At 40.0% G+C, this 15941-nt stretch overlaps 1 protein-coding gene across 6 annotated transcripts in view; it reads left to right on the forward strand.

Moving 5' to 3' along the window:
* LIMA1 (LIM domain and actin binding 1) overlaps positions 1-15941 on the forward strand; it is an 83909-nt gene that overhangs the window by 44417 nt on the left and 23551 nt on the right. For 4 of the 6 annotated variants that reach the window (XM_060166259.1, XM_060166260.1, XM_060166258.1 and 1 more), the window contains one exon: positions 6378-6842. In XM_060166259.1, the coding sequence (XP_060022242.1) occupies positions 6378-6842 (465 nt within the window). Of the gene's footprint in view, positions 1-5245; positions 5264-5385; positions 5401-6377; positions 6843-15941 lie in introns of those variants that run through there. The other 2 variants (XM_060166262.1, XM_060166261.1) reach the window with 2 other exon arrangements.

Genomic DNA, 15941 nt, shown 5'->3' on the forward strand with positions numbered 1-15941 from the left:
ATATTAAATACGTTTAGTACGCATTGATCCTGCAATTCTACTTCTAGGACTGATCATTGAGAGAAACTCACTAGTGAAATAAAATAAAAGTAAAAGGATATTTATTACAGGATTCTTTGTAATACTTAAACATTTGAAATAATGCAAATATCCATCGGTGGGGTAGTAGTAAATTATGGTACCTACATCCATCATACTAATATATCATATATAATTTTTTTTAATTGATTATTTTAGTTTTGGCTGTGTTGGGTCTTCGTTGCTGTGCACGGGCTTTCTCTAGCTGCGGTGAGCGGGGGCTACTCTTTGTTGTGGCGCACAGGCTTCTCATTGCGGTGGCTTCTCTTGTTGCGGAGTGTGGGCTCTAGCCGTGTGGGCTCAGTAGTTGCAGCATGCGGGCTCAGTAGTTGCGGCTAGCAGGCTGTAGAGCACAAGTTCAGTACTTGTGGCACACGGGCTTAGTTGCTCCAACGGCATGTAGGATCTTCCCGGACCAGGGCTCGAACCCGTGTCCCCTGCATTGGCAGGTGGACTCAACCACTGTGCCACCAGGGAAGTCCTCGTATATGTTATATATGATATTATACTATGTGGTTAAGATTTTGTGTAACGTGGAAAGGTCTTAAAAGCACATTAATTATTAAAGCAAGGTGCAGAATAGTAACTATAGTATGATTTTGTAGAAAAACATTGCAGATAGTGTATAAAAATAAGGAAAAAATTGAGAGCATGTGCACCAAACTGTTGGCAGTGGATATCTTGGCTGGGAGGAATGGGGGAGTCAAATAGGGAAAATTAAAGCATATATTCAAGGCAAATATACATTCTTATATTGACTATGACTTCCCCCCCAATAAGTTTTGGGGTTTTTTAATTAATTAATTTTATTTTTGGCTGTGTTGGGTCTTCGTTGCTGCGTGCGGGCTTTCTCTAGTTGCGGCAAGTGCGGGCTACTCTTAGTTGCGGCAAGTGCGGGCTACTCTTTGTTGCGGTGCGTGGGCTTCTCATTGTGGTGGCTCCTTTTGTTGCAGAGCATGGGCTCTAGGCACACGGGCTTCAGTAGTTGCAGCATGCTGGCTCAGTAGTTGTGGCTCGTGGGCTCTAGAGCGCAGGCTCAGTAGTTGTGGCGCACAGGCTTAGTTGCTCTGCCGCATGTGGGATCTTCCTGGACCAGGGCTCGAACCCACGTGCCCTGCATTGGCAGGCGGATTCTTAACCACTGTGCCACTGGGGAAGCCCTCCCCCCCCAATAAGTTTTTTAAATTACTTTTGTAATTGAGAAAAGTAATAAGTTAAAAATAAGATAATGGGGGCTTCCCTGGTGGCGCAGTGGTTGAGAGTCCGCCTGCCGATGCAGGGGACATGGATTCGTGCCCCGGTCCAGGAGGATCCCACATGCCGCGGAGCGGCTGGGCCCGTGGGCCATGGCCGCTGAGCCTGCACGTCCGGAGCCTGTGCTCCACAGTGGGAGAGGCCACAGCAGTGAGAGGCCCACGTACTGCAAAAAAAAAAAAAAAAAAAAAAAGATAATGAAGTAATTGATGATCCTGATTGGTGCTACTTCAGAAGTGTTTTGGTAGTAGAATTAGAGGGAATGGAAAGTAGTCAAGTGGAAATAGCAATTACACAAGACTGTGCTTTCAACACTCTTAACTGTGAAATGTGGGAGGGAGACAGCAATAGCTGGAAGAAGACAAAGTTGAAGGATGGTTCTTTTTTTTAACAAATTTTTTATTTTAAAATAATTTTGGATTTACAGTTGAGTTATTGAGATAGTACAGAGAGCTCCCGTGCACCTCCACCTAGCCTCCTCTAATGTTAACATCTTCTATAACTGTGCTACATTTATAAAACCTGAGAAATTAACATCGGTACAATGCTATCAGCTAAACCACAGACTTTATTCAAATCTTACCAGTTTTTCCATTAATGACAGACAGTTGCTTTTAAGATCCACCAGACTTGTAAGAGACCTAATTTGTCTCCTGAAGAATAGGGAGAAATGTACATATAAATTTACAGAGGTGACTCTCCAGGTGAAAGAGTACTCACCTGAATACTCCAGGTGAAAGAATATTCATGGAAAGCAAGGTAGAGAAACATTCAGGAGCAAGTGGGTAAATTTGTTCCTTTAGCAAATACTAGGATCAGGTTACATGATCGCTTGGATTCCCAGAAATTCAGCCCTCCTTTTCTCTTCCTCTTCCACTTGCATCTAGGACACAGAAACACAGGCCATTAATACGACCATCAGTTATATTTTCAGGTTCCTTTTAAGCATGGGATGTGCCACTTCTTGAAATCTGTGCTGTTTGGGCATTCATCTCCATAATGACTGGCTACCACTTTTCTGAGAAGCTCTTAGCCTAGGAATTTATTCCCTTCCTTGGAGTCTGTACATCCAGGTAGTCCGTGTTTCTAGCCCCACTGCTGTATCCTACCAAGTATCCTCCTGCTTTTAAGATGAAGATTCCCCTGCCAAGATTTCAATGTTAAAGCTCATTTGACCCAGCCTCTTGATTTTGTGGGTGGAATAACAGACCCAAAGAGAGGAAGGGACTTATCTAAGGTCCTTTCCAAGTTGAATGCTCCTGCAGAAAGGACACTGCGTTGCATCTCCTGAGTGTGTCTGATCCGGATTTAGGCAGCCGGTTATGGTCCAGAGTCAATGTCTGCAGAGATTCTCAGCCTTGCTGGATAGGATGAGCAGCATGCTGGATGTCACCTTGAAAAGGAGGATGTGGTAGTCCAGCAACCAATGGGGCCCTTGAAAACTTGTACCCTCCTTGACTTCCCACTGCCTTATTCTAGGAAAATACTTGGGAAAAAGTTAAAACCCTGACACAAATGACATCGACTAAAATTTCACCTTATTTTGTACCCCCCCGTCCCCCACCCCAGCCCTACTCTGAAACAGTAGACACTGTAGAGAGAGTAGAAACAACAGTAAGTGACTGGAACCCAAGTTCAGGATTTGGGAGATGACTGGCTACTGCGGTTGATCACCGCTGTGAGGTATGGCTGGGGAGTGGGGAGGGCCACTCATTTAACAATAGTCACCGCTACTGGTCAAATACTACATTATGTGCTTTAATATAATCTCATTTATTCTCCACAGTAGCCCTGTATGGAAGTTTCCAGAAATTAAGAAACTTGCCCAGGGTCATTTGGCTGGATAGAGCTGGATTATATAAGTAATGCATGTTCATTTTAGGAAATACAGATACTATACATGGAATAGATAAGTAACAGGGATTTCCTGTATAACACAGGGAATTACACTCAGTGTCCTGTAATAACCTATAATGGAATATAATCTGAAAAAAAAATCACTGAATCACTTTGCTGTACACCTGAAACTAGCACAATATTGTGAATCAACTATACTTCAATTAAAAATTAATTAAAAAGAAAATACAGATAAAGAAAGAGAAGAAAATGTAAGTGGCCCATAATCCACTATCCAATGATAACCCAGGCTAACTCAGTCCAGTACTCTTTTCATTGTGTTGCCCGGTCTGCTTTCAGCTCTAGCTTTTGTTCTGTGCCTTCTTCCTTCTCTTTCTTCCCCAGAAAGACTGTAGCCACTGCTTCTGCCCCATCTTTGCTTGCCTCAAGCTCTAAAGGCCTGGAAAGCTGGCATGACCTGGGTGGTGCTGCCAGGAGTGATGGCAAGTTCTGGGGCCTTTAATGCTGTCAGACCTTACAGCGCTACCCCTCCCCTACTTGTCCCCACCCCAGCACTTTTGAACTTATATCCTTAAGAACTCCTTTTAATAAAAGAGCACATTCACGCCTCTGTTAAGATGCCCCGCTAAGGGATGTCCTCCACCCAGGTCCTTGTTTGGGACATTGCTGGTACTCCATCACACAAATCCCTCTCTTCCAGGTCATGACAAGTAAAGTAGAGATGACAGCTTTCAAGCTGTTTACAAGTAACATCAAAATTATTTGATATTCCATAGAACTTTTTTCTTGTGATATGAAGACGATGCATAATTTTATTTTTGTATTCATTTTTATTACACAATGAAAGCACATTTATCCTAAAAAGAAAAAGAAGAAGAAAATACAAATGCCCGTGTCAACCTGTTAACATCCTGATGTCTTTTCTTCCGGACTACTTTTCTATGTTTATATTTAGAAACATATATGTGTATTATAAAATGGGATCATGCTGTCTTTTTTTTTTTTTTTTTAATATTTGGCCGCGACTTGGGGGATCTTAGTTCCCCGACCAGGGATTGAATCCAGGCCCAGGCCCACAACAGTGAAAGCTCCAAATCCTAACACTGGACTGCCAGGGAATTCCCCATGCTGTGTTTTTTTTTTTTCTTTTCTTTTAAGTTTATTTTTAATTTTATTATTATTTGTTTTAATTTTTGGCTGTGTTGGGTCTTCGTTGCTGTGTGCGGGCTTTTTCTGGTTGTGGCTAGCGGGGGCTACTCTTTGCGGTGCGCAGGCTTCTCGTTGTGGTGGCTTCTCTTGTTGCGGAGCATGGGCTCTAGGAGCGCTGGCTTCAGTAGTTATAGCACGCAGGCTCAGTAGTTGCAGTGCGTGGGCTTAGTTGCTCCACTGCGTGTGGGATCTTCCAGGACCAGGGATTGAACCCGTGTCCCCTGCATTGGCAGGTGGATTCTTAACCACCGCGCCACCAGGAAAGCCCCCCATGAGGTCTTATAATTAGTTTTATTCACTCAAAAGTATCTTATGAGCATCTTTGCATGTCAATAAATATACTTCGATCACATGATATGTCTCTGAAAAAAGTAGTGTCCAGTTACCAAGGCAAAATGCCACTTTGATTCTCAAGGCTCCTGTTTAGGCAGGGCAGAGCAGGTGAAGTTGGAGACCCAGATGACTCATCCACTGTGTCTCAGGAGGGTGCACAGAGCCAAGAGTGCTTCTGGCAGTTAAGGTAGCACCAGCTTTTAAATTTTCTCTTTTCCAACAAGAAAACTTTTCTTGCTGCTTAAATTTCTGGTCCATACATGCTTCCTCCAATGAAGCATCTTGTCAGCTAAGATTTAAACACAAATATCAAGCAGTTGTTCTTCTGTAACTTTCTTTTTTCCATGCCTTGGTCCTACTTGATGAAGTGGCTCTCAGAGTGTATTCAGAAGAGTAATAGGGTGAGAGACTTAATTCCCAATATAGCTGCTAATCCTTTTTAATACCCCAGAGTCTTTCAGTCCTAGGTGGTTTGTCCTTTCTTAGTTGAAAGACCGGTGAGCCACAGGCTGCAGGAATGGAGGGCAAGAAGGTACTGGAGTTTGTGATTTGTTGGGAAGGTGCTGCTGCTTAATTTATTTAGGAGTGCTTTCAGAGTCCGGGACATTGAATTTTACTTCACCCAGCATGTCTCCTCTATTACTGCGGAACAACGTTGACACTTTCCAGGTTGTTTTCAATCTGTCTTATATGTACAAATTAATTCCAGTTTGACCCACACGAAAGAGAACTGTCTTAGATGTGTAAATGTGTGTCCTTCCATCAAGAGAGGGGGTGGTAGTAGTGTTTCATATGAAGCCTGGGTATTTTTCAACCAAAGGATCTGGAAAATAGTGAATTTTCTGAAAACTGAGGATTTATACATGGACAAACATGTAGAGAAGTACAGGGGGGAAAAAGGATTAGGTTCTTATGTAAAAAATAAAATTTGATTGTTCATGTAAATCATGTCGGATATGATGATATATACATTTAAAAGTCTGGTGGCTGCTTTAAATTTCCACAAAGAGTTTCAATTCTTGATGCTACTGTCCATAATTATTGGTATTGTGTAGTTTAAGCTATACTGCATCTTTGTCTCATTTAGAAGAAAAAACCCAGCCAGGATGTGATTTTGTGGCACGTAATGATGAACTTTTTTGTTTTTTTTTTAACATCTTTATTGGGGTATAATTGCTTTACAATGGTGTGCTAGTTTCTGCTTTATAACAAAGTGAATCAGTTATACATATACATATGTTCCCATATCTCAGTGATGAACTTTTATTAGTGCACATTTACAGGGTTTAAAGTAACTGGTATTTTGCTTTTTCTTTCTGTTTTCCCCATTAATCTCTGGATAAAAATCCCTTGTCTCCAATGTAACTATCATTAGATCTGAGCTCTCCTTTCTTCTCATTTTGTCCTTATAAGGCTATCCTGTTTTATCACTTCCTGCTTTAGCTCCTGACTTTTTCTCTCTTCCCCTCTCCCTCTCTTGCGGTGGATGCTTTCTCCATGTGGCAGGGCTGTAACTGTTCACAGCTGTCTGAAACGACAGTGGACCGGGAGCAGCTTGGAGTTTTAACTTTCATTTTACAAAGAACAGCATGTTTGAATGTTTCAGCAGGCAAGTTATAACTGGCATTCACTTTTTGTTCTTCTAGAACACTGAAAATCTCCCCCAGCACTTTAGAAGGGGGAACCTGACCGTGTTAAAGAAGAAGTGGGAGAACCCAGTGCTGGGAGCAGACTCTCTCCCAGACTCCGTGCGAAACAGCAGCACCGAGGTCAGGCATAGAGGCGACCCTCCTCCCGCTGAAGTGGCAAACAGCTCTGCCTCTGGGGTCGAGGCTGACCAAGAGGAACGAGTCCACCCCAGACCTAGAATCAAATCGCCTCCTGAAGCTCTTATTCAGTATCCGTACCCCCGCATCGAGGACAGTGAGCATCTTAAAGACCAATCAGCAGAAAGTAAAAAAATGGAAAATTGTCTGGGAGAATCCAGGCATGAAGTAGGAAAACCCGAAATAAGTGAAAATGCAGAAGCTGCAAACAAAATAGAGAAATACAATGTTCCGCTGAACAGGCTTAAGATGATGTTTGAGAAAGGTGAACCAACTCAAACCAAGGTAAGGACTGGGTGGGTTTAAAGCTTGAAAAAGCCAATTCAAGTAGCTAAACAAAGCTGTTTTTCTAGTCTAGACAGTTTGTGTAATGGTGAGTATGTGGTCAGTATGTTTTTTGATTCAAGTTAGACGAGTAGTTAATAAAAAGTCTCAAATGAATTATTTACAGAGATGCTAAGATTTGTGACCCAATTTCACGTGAAATCAAGTGCACACTGGGATTCAGGTCAATATCGAGAAATGAAGAGTTTGATGCTGATTGGGTTATGTGTTTTTGTATGCTTGCCCTTTTAATTTGTCTTCCTGTGCCTTTTGTCATTTGTAGCTTTAGGAGGGGGTGGAATTACTGCTGAATCTCTCTCTGCCTGGACACAGCTGCAGGCTGAGTGTTAAGGCCAGAGTTTAACATTAAGACTGAGGTTTAGTTGTCTCCTTGCTAGCTGAATCCTTTCTCTTCTCAACTTCCTCATCTGTGCCTTCCAACAAATGTTTTCTATCAGCTAAAATCCTATCCCAGGAAAAATCAATGAAGATAGCCAGACTAGCCGTAGCCTTCAGGAGTTTTGACTTGCAAATACAGAGGGTTGCATTTTCCTACAACTGCTAATGAAACTTGATCCTTCATGTGGAGTGCAGACCAGGTCCCCAGAGGGAATTACTTAACTAGAAAATGAGTTACATATGCTGGTGACTTATAACACAATCCACAGGCCGCAGAGCTGGTAAATTTTTCCAGTTTTCTCATACTTTCCTGCATATCTGGCTTTGTACATGGGGTTGGTTTGTTACAACAGTCATTATAATGAAATAAACAGATCTGATGGGGAGCAAAGCCCTCATTTACTCTAGATTCCGTTTAGATGGGAAAGCAGATTTTTTTCAGCTAAGTATTGGCCCAAATTTCTACATTTGTGAAGTAATGGTATGAAGCATTTCTTCTGAGGTAAAAATTAGATAACTTATCCTAGAATCCTCAGTTATGTTTGGTGTGATGTAGCCATCTCGTCTTGTATCTTGCGGTGCCTGTTACTTTTCTACCTGGAAAAGTTCTTTAGTGTTCAGCGATCATCTGTTTGAGGATGTATCAATAGAAAGAATTTTTAAAGATTTGCAAAGCTAGAACCCTTTTCTCTGCATGAGTTTTTACTCTGTTTTAACACTGAAACCAGTTGGCAAGAGATGTAACCACAAAGCATTTTATGACTTTTCTTAAACTCTCATCCCTCTCAATTTTGAGTCCTCTAGGCCTGCCAACTCCCTCTTTCCCCTTTATGGTCTTAATAAAAAAAAAAAAAAAAAAACTTTAAAAAATTTAAATGGGAAGAAGAATTTTAAATGGAGGGAAAAAATGTCAGAAATTCTAAATAGAGAGGAAGGGTCTTTGTTGTGAGTCAAAGCACCATTGTAAGTCTCCTCCTCTCAGACCCTGTTAGGGGCAGGATGGCTGATGTCATGGCAGCACACACAATGTAGATTCAGTGCAAAAGGCTGGTACATGTCAAAACTGGCCCAAGGTAGGAAATGATTGGGACTGCAGCAAACAAAATGCTGATTATGTGTAAGGATCTGGTGAGAGACTTTTTTCTCGTAAATGTCTAGTGAAAGATGGGCCAGAATAAGCCTGTCTCTTTGTGGCTGGTCAAAGCAGAGAAAAAAATTCTCATATAAAGAAAGGTCCTACCAGCTCAGACTGGCACTCAGCCTGATTGCTAACGGTCTAAGAAGATGGAGGGGTTCTAAGATTGACCTGGGCTTTTTTTTGGGGTGGAGGTACTTTTTAAACTTCCTGATTAAATAGTCATTTGTCGTTTAATGGACTGCTTAGGGAATGTAAAACACAACTGCCCTTGGTTTTATAGCTGCTTCTAAATAAGCATCATTACCCATGTTGGAAACAGTCTAGATTACTTTAAGAATGTTTGTCTAGTATTTCAGTAAAACTGTTTAAAAAAAAAGTTTTGTTTACCTTAGTTTAATGAATAACTAATCAGTTTGAAACTAGGTTATGGTTATTGTTATCATAATTTCAGCTTTAATATGGATAAGGCTTTAATCAGGAAGTTACATAATTGGATCTTTGGAAGGAAGCTCTGAGAAATATGGTGGAGACACTAGCAGTCCTTTTCGGAGCAAGAGTATACAAGTAAGAATGATTACCTCAGAGCTAAAAATTTAGTACTTCTGTGAGACAAATGCATATATTAGGTACAAATCATGTGAATCTTTGTCTCCATAATAGAATTTTAAAGAACTGGACTAAATCTCAACTAACTAGCTGAGCAGGGTCAGGGAGCACATAGATAATGGAAATGCATGATCTAAATCTTTTATCTCCTAAATCTTTTTATCAGAGTTATTTACAGGAGGCCAAGTTAACTGGCTTGAGTTCTACTTTTCTTAGTCTCTCTTGCTCCCTTTTGTCTGAGATGGTTTCTGTTCTTGTCCACTTTTCTTCCTGATCTCTTCTCTGCAGTCCTGTTTTTTTCTCCCTCCCTGTGTAGTCTCATCTCTTTCCAGGACTCCAAGAGACGTATCCCCAAACTAGATTCTAATCTTGAATTCTTAACCCAAGCTTCAGCCCCAATTTTGTGGTTGCCTGCCAGATCACACATCTCTTTGTGAATATCCCTTAAGCACTCAAATTCAAGAAGGCTAAAAAAGAATCCATTATCTTTCCAACCAAAACCCGCGCTACCCCTGGTGTCCCTTACTGTATCACCATTCACCACATCTCCTGGTCTGTAAAGCTTGGGATCAGTTCTTCTCTGTGCCTGCCTCTTCTCAGTCAGTCACTTACTAAGCCATCTACATAAGTCTACACATCTCTCAAGTATGGGCCATTCTCTCCAAGAGGTCCCACATCTACTTCTATGGTTTAGCCTTATTACATCTTGCCTTGTGGTATTGCTGCAACCTTTCCTATTAGCCTCTCATTGTTTTCTTCCCTTCCATCCTCCACACTGTTGCTATTTATTTTTCTAAGCATAGTTGTAAATTATGTTATTCCCTTGATCAGAAACTTTGGATGTCTCACAATTAATCCATATTTAATATTTGGGTCTTCTACAGTCTGAGCTCAACCTACCTTTCCAGTCTCATAGCCAATCTTATACTCAAACCCTGGATTACTCCTCATTTTAAATCAGTCATATCTTTCCCCTAATTTCTACCTCTTGAAATCTTACTCCTCAAGGTCTAGGAAGACTGTGAGACCTACCTCAGTTTTTTCCCAGATGAAATTACCTTCACCCTCCTGACCCTCCTGTAGAATTTTCTTTTTACTTCTCTTTGGCCACTTATATCATGCTTTCTTTAATAGTCATGTATGAATTTGTACACTCCCCAGTCTATAATTCTTTCAAAGTAATGATGCTTTTATCTCCCAGTGGTCAGCACAATGACTTGGCTCATAGTGTTTATTTAGTAAAAAGGAGAAAAGAAGCTTAGAACTCAAATAACTTATAAATAATGAGAACTGATTAAAGGCTGTTCCTCACTTATCCTCTACCTTTGGTGAATAGATAGGTTATTCTGATCAGATGTTTTAGTCGAACATGATACTTCTAATTCCTATGAGCAAATGAGCAGTGGATGGATGAATGTAACCTATAAGTTATGAGGAAAAAGAAGCCCCCCTCCCACCCCCCAGTGACATACATTGAATGTGGCTTAGCATCCCTAGCTCCATGTGTATGTTGATCTGGGTTTTAGGTAGCCAGAGTAACTATTCCGGGCATTCTTTTATGAGAAAGCTGATCAAGCAGTTATAACCAATATTCAGTTATCATCATGTTGACATTTGAATCCATAATCTTCAAAGGCCTTGATGCAGTTATTCAAATCACCAAACAGTGTAGGGACAGGCTCCTTAAGTCTCAATTCTTTCTGTTTGGTTCCTAACTTATCTGGTTCACACAAATCCTTGGAAAGGAGAATACAGACCAAATATTTGGAAGGTGTATTTCTACCTTCATCACCTATTTAAAGTATTGTCTTTTGCTTGGGTCAGGATTAAACCTATATATATATATATATATATATATATATATATATATATATACACCACATCTTTTTTATCCATTCATCTGTTGATGAACTCTTAAGTTCTCAGTGTTATTTTGACCTCTCTGTAGCGGTACATTTCTTGTAAAGACCCCGTACTCGTATAAATTAAGTTTTATTTACCTTAGTTAGTAACTCTGAGTAAACCTTTGGTCTTTTATGGTAAGACAATAATGGATCCAGATATAAAGATGCCAGTCAGGGAATCGTGATCTTTCTGTTTGTTGCCCTAAATGGCTGTCTTTGATATGTCAGTTAGAGACCAGTCATCTCTTTTCTGCTTATTTTCATGCCAGTTAACTACTTACTGGTTTCTATCCGGTTCCATTAAAATAAAATATGTTGAAAAGTAATATCAGGAGACTGGAATATTCTCTAAGCATTGGTTGGCTACATTAGAGTTCGTAGGGGCCAGAAAGACATCATTTGCCCCACAAAATCACCTTTTCTTTCTGCTACTGGACTCACTCCTGGATTAAACAACATAGGTGTGTATCCAGATAAATTTATTAGTCATTTCCTTTAGCCTTCTAATTCATTAAGGAGTTACAATGAGTGAGAAATCCCTATCAAGATCGTTGACATAAATCCTAGAACTATAAGTGATTGTAAAATGTTATTTAATTCAGCTCATTGTTCGCAGGATATTAAAATCCCTATTTTACAGATGGAAACAGCTGACGTCAGAGAAATTAACTGATATGCCCCATGTCATGTGGCTAATTAATATCAGAACAAGAACTGAAATTGTGTAGTACCCCTTCTACCATAAACACTATCTTCATGGATATTATAATAGCTATTTATTAGATAAAAACATCTGGCCTTACGTATTTTTGAAATCTAAGGAAACCAGGAAAGAATTAAAACATATTAACAGCTGTCTTCTCAAAGACTTTAGCTTTCTATCTGTCCTCTTCCTACGTTTTATAGTCTTTTTACTGAGTAAAAAACATCAGGGCAATGAAGAGAATACACTTGAGATTGCAAGAATACACTTGAGAATGCAAGAGATTTGTACTGAAACTCTTGAGTTAGAAGCTTGTGAGTTTGGGAGGTTTGTTTTTCTTATATAAATTAGTCATCTGAACAATCACACACACACACACACACACACACACACACCCCCCACAGTAAACCAGAAAAGGCCAAGTTAGCCTGGAAAAAAGAGTAACCTTTATCAGTTGTGCACAATGGTATCCTTATCGTTGCATAACTAGATTTTACATGGTTTTAGGTACTGTGTGCTCACTGTTTTGTGTGCTTTATCTTTGGTTTGGTCTTTTTTATATAGACCTTCCTTTGTATCTTCCTAGTTCATGTAGTTATCCTTTTATGGCAATATGTTACTTCATTATACTTTTTTTCTTTTGCGGTACACGGGCCTCTCACCGCCGTGGCCTCTCCAGCTGCGGAGCACAGGCTCCGGACACGCAGGCTCAGCGGCCATGGCTCACGAGACCAGCCGCTCCGCGGCATGTGGGATCTTCCCGGACCCGGGGCACGAACCCGCGTCCCCTGCATCGGCAGGCTGACTCTCAACCACCGCGCCACCAGGGAAGCCCCATTATACTTTTTAATCATTCCCCAGTAATTAGATTCTCTTCCAGCCTAATAAAAAAGCTCTAAGCATCTTGGCAGAAACATTTTATTTTTAGTTATGGGGGGGCTATATTACTGAATGATGTTACCGTGGTCAAAAGACATAATTCTGTAACACTGCTAGCACAATCTAAGGGCATATTTAATTCCCCAGCAGTTCCTCATCAGCATTTGGTTTTATCATTCTTATCTATTTATATTAATTTAAAAATATGAAGTATTACCTCTCCTTCCTTTCTTTTCTTCCTAATTGTAAGAGTAATACATAATTTTTATAGAACACTTAGAAATACAAAATATGGGAGTTCCCTGGTGGTCTAGTGGTTAGGATTCGGGGGGTTTTCTCTGCCATGCGCGGGTTCAGTCTGGTTGGGGAACTGAGATCCCGCAAGCCACGCAGTGCAACCAAAAAAAATATATATATATATATATTTATTTATACATATATGTATGTGTATATATATATACACACACACATATATATGGAGAGAGAGAGAGAGAGAAATCCCCCTGCCTGGAGATAAGTGCTCCTTCTGTGTGTATTTTGTACTTAAATGAGCTGTATTTTTTCTGCGAGGGTCCCTGGAGAAGGAAATGTTTCTCTCTCAGTATTTTGAGAAATTAAGGCCAGATTTTATCTACACCATATGATCTCCATGCATAGTTCAGCAAAGTCCCATTTTTCCCTAAAAGTCATTCTTCCTCCACGCTTGACTTTGGAGGGATGAGAGAGTCTGAAGGAAGGTCAAAGTTGAATGGTTGAAGGAAATGGCTCTCAGTAAATTAAAGTGTTGAGAATCAACTTTTAAAGAGAATTTTTCCTGAAAATAGGCATACACAGGACAGGAAATCCTGCTTTTTACTTGACATTTGGGACCTAAATTACTTTATTTCTTAAAGAAAACTTTGCAGAGAAAAGAAATTCTACAGACTACTGGCTAAAAGCCCCAGACTATTATTTTCTTACCGGTAAATGTTGATGCATTTGGTTTATGGATTCAATGAAAATATTGAAGGGGTGGTCACACTAATGAGAGTTGCTGCAGTCAGCTGACAGGAAGGAGGACTTGTGCGGTGGGGTGAGGCCAAGCCTTAGGAAATTCCAGAAAGTCTTAAAGTGTCGTATCTTTTCTCTCCTAACAGATTATGATGATTAAGGCTGCCTCAGGCATCTGAATAAAAAAGATTGAAATGTAATAAAAATGTGTTACAGAAGAGTATTTCAGTATCAGAATTCCTGGTGTTTGGTTTTTTTTCTTTTCTTTTCTTTTCTTTTTGTGCTCCTTTACTTTCCTTGAGAAATATTGGAGGAAACCCCACCTTTTTCCTGAACCTCAGATTACCACTTGTAAAATGAGGATCAAAAATGAATAGTAAATGAATTTGAGATCTTGGGGTTTTTTTTTTTTTTGAAGTATAGTTGCTTTACAGTATTGTGTTCATTTCAGGTATACAGGGATCTTGTCATTCTTTATGTTTGAGTGGTTTGGAGGTGGAAAGGTATTAAAAGAAATGCATAGTGCTTCACCCGGGAGCTCATTAAAAGCCATCTAATCTCCGAGCTGTATTCCTCCTCAGAACCAGTGTCAGTATAGCTTTGATTTCCAGAGACGTTTTTCTGTTTTTCTCTAAGACCAAAAGACTTTGCAGATTCACTTTTTTAATAGTTGAAAGAAAATAATTCAGAGTATTGAACCCTCATGAATTCTTTGGGGGCGGGGGGAAATGGCTATTTAACCCAAAGATTTAAATAAAAAGCTAGTGAAGATGGGAAATTTTATGCATCTAAAACCAAAGAACCTTGCAGGGCATGTGTTCTGGTTCTAAATGGTCTTGCTCTCAATAACACCAGTGTAGGAACTTCAAGCACAAACAGAAAACTAAACTCCTAGCAGGTTGCAACATGTAACACATACTCTTGGAATTATGCTTGAAATTTACCTTTGACAGAATGTAAATATTTGAAATATTGCTCCAGTGTTAAGACTGCAGAACCCATTCCCTTTTGGTTTAAAAAAAAAAAAAAAGTGTATTTCCAGGCTTTCTCCCTTTTTGAGCCCTGAAAATTTTAGTTTTTATAATGATCTTTTTACAGTGCAGCAGCGTTTGGAATAGATCTTTGGAATTTCCTTTAACTATCTGCAAATGAGAAATGTTTTAAAAACAGAAAAATGTGGATGGAGGGTATTCTGCCAAACTTATCTTTTCACTTTGGCTGATAATCTTCATTTCCAAATGGTAGGCTGTTCCCAGAGCAAAAATGTGTTGCATCATAGGAGTCATGTGGATGTGACTGATGTTGGTGCAGCTGACCTGAGTATGATGTGGCAAGGTTAGAGTTGCTACAGCTTCTTTTAGTTTTTTTTTTTTGTAAATAGATTCAACCAATAATGTAAATAGCAAAGATGACTGGAGATGCAGTACATTAAATATATATCGAATTTGCTAGAAACTGTATTCTTTTTGGTAGGGTACAAGCAAACCAAATCCTTGGCTCTGATTTCTGAAGTGGCATATTTTCTATCTCCAAGGAGAGAGAGAGAGGGCTGGGGGGCGGGGGCGTGGGGAGGACTTGAAAAAGGGATAGTTCACTGTCTTAAACTTTATTGTTGGTTGATTAGTCCATTGAACTTAAAGGTTTAATAATTATTTATTAATGTTGAATTCAAAAGGGAACTAAATCTTTTTTACTCTTGTCTCCTGTCATACTGGATTTCACACATCTTTTCCACCTTAAGTTATCTGGAAATAAACTGAGATTTCAATGATAGGATCTGCTTGAAGGCTCTCATGGCAAGCTGAATAAACATGACATACTGTCTGTGTTTTATGTCTGGGAACATCCTCTGATACTTACTAAGTGGCTTTCTTCAGTTATTTTTCTAGTTGTAAAATTAGAATTTGGAACTTTCGTTAGAGATCTACCCTAAATTTGAGAGATACAAATGTAGTCATTTACGGGAATCATTGTTTTATTAAATAAATCTGTACCTTCCACTTTTCTATTTAAAAAATAAAAAATAGGACTTCCCTGATAGCGCAGTGGTTAGGAATCCACCTGCCAATGCAGAAGACACTGGTTCGAGCCCTGGTCCAGGAAGATCCCATGTGCCGCGGAGCAACTAAGTTCGTGCGCCACACCTACTGAGCCTGAGCTCTAGAGCCCGTGAGCCATAACTACTGAGCTCACGTGCCACAACTACTGAAGCCCGCGTACCTAGAGCCTGTGCTCAGCAACAAGAGAAGCCACTGCAATGAGAAGCCTGTGCACCACAGCCAAGAGTACCCCCCATTCGCCGCAACTAGAGAAAGCCCACACGCAGCAACAAAGACCCAACATAGCCAAAAATTAATTAATTAATTAAAAAAGTAAAAGCATGGTGTCTGCCCTCAGTAAACTAAGATTCCAGTCCAGTAGAGGGATGCGCAACAATTTGT

The sequence above is a fragment of the Lagenorhynchus albirostris genome, chromosome 11 (assembly GCF_949774975.1).
Source record: "Lagenorhynchus albirostris chromosome 11, mLagAlb1.1, whole genome shotgun sequence".
NCBI lineage: Eukaryota > Metazoa > Chordata > Mammalia > Artiodactyla > Delphinidae > Lagenorhynchus > Lagenorhynchus albirostris.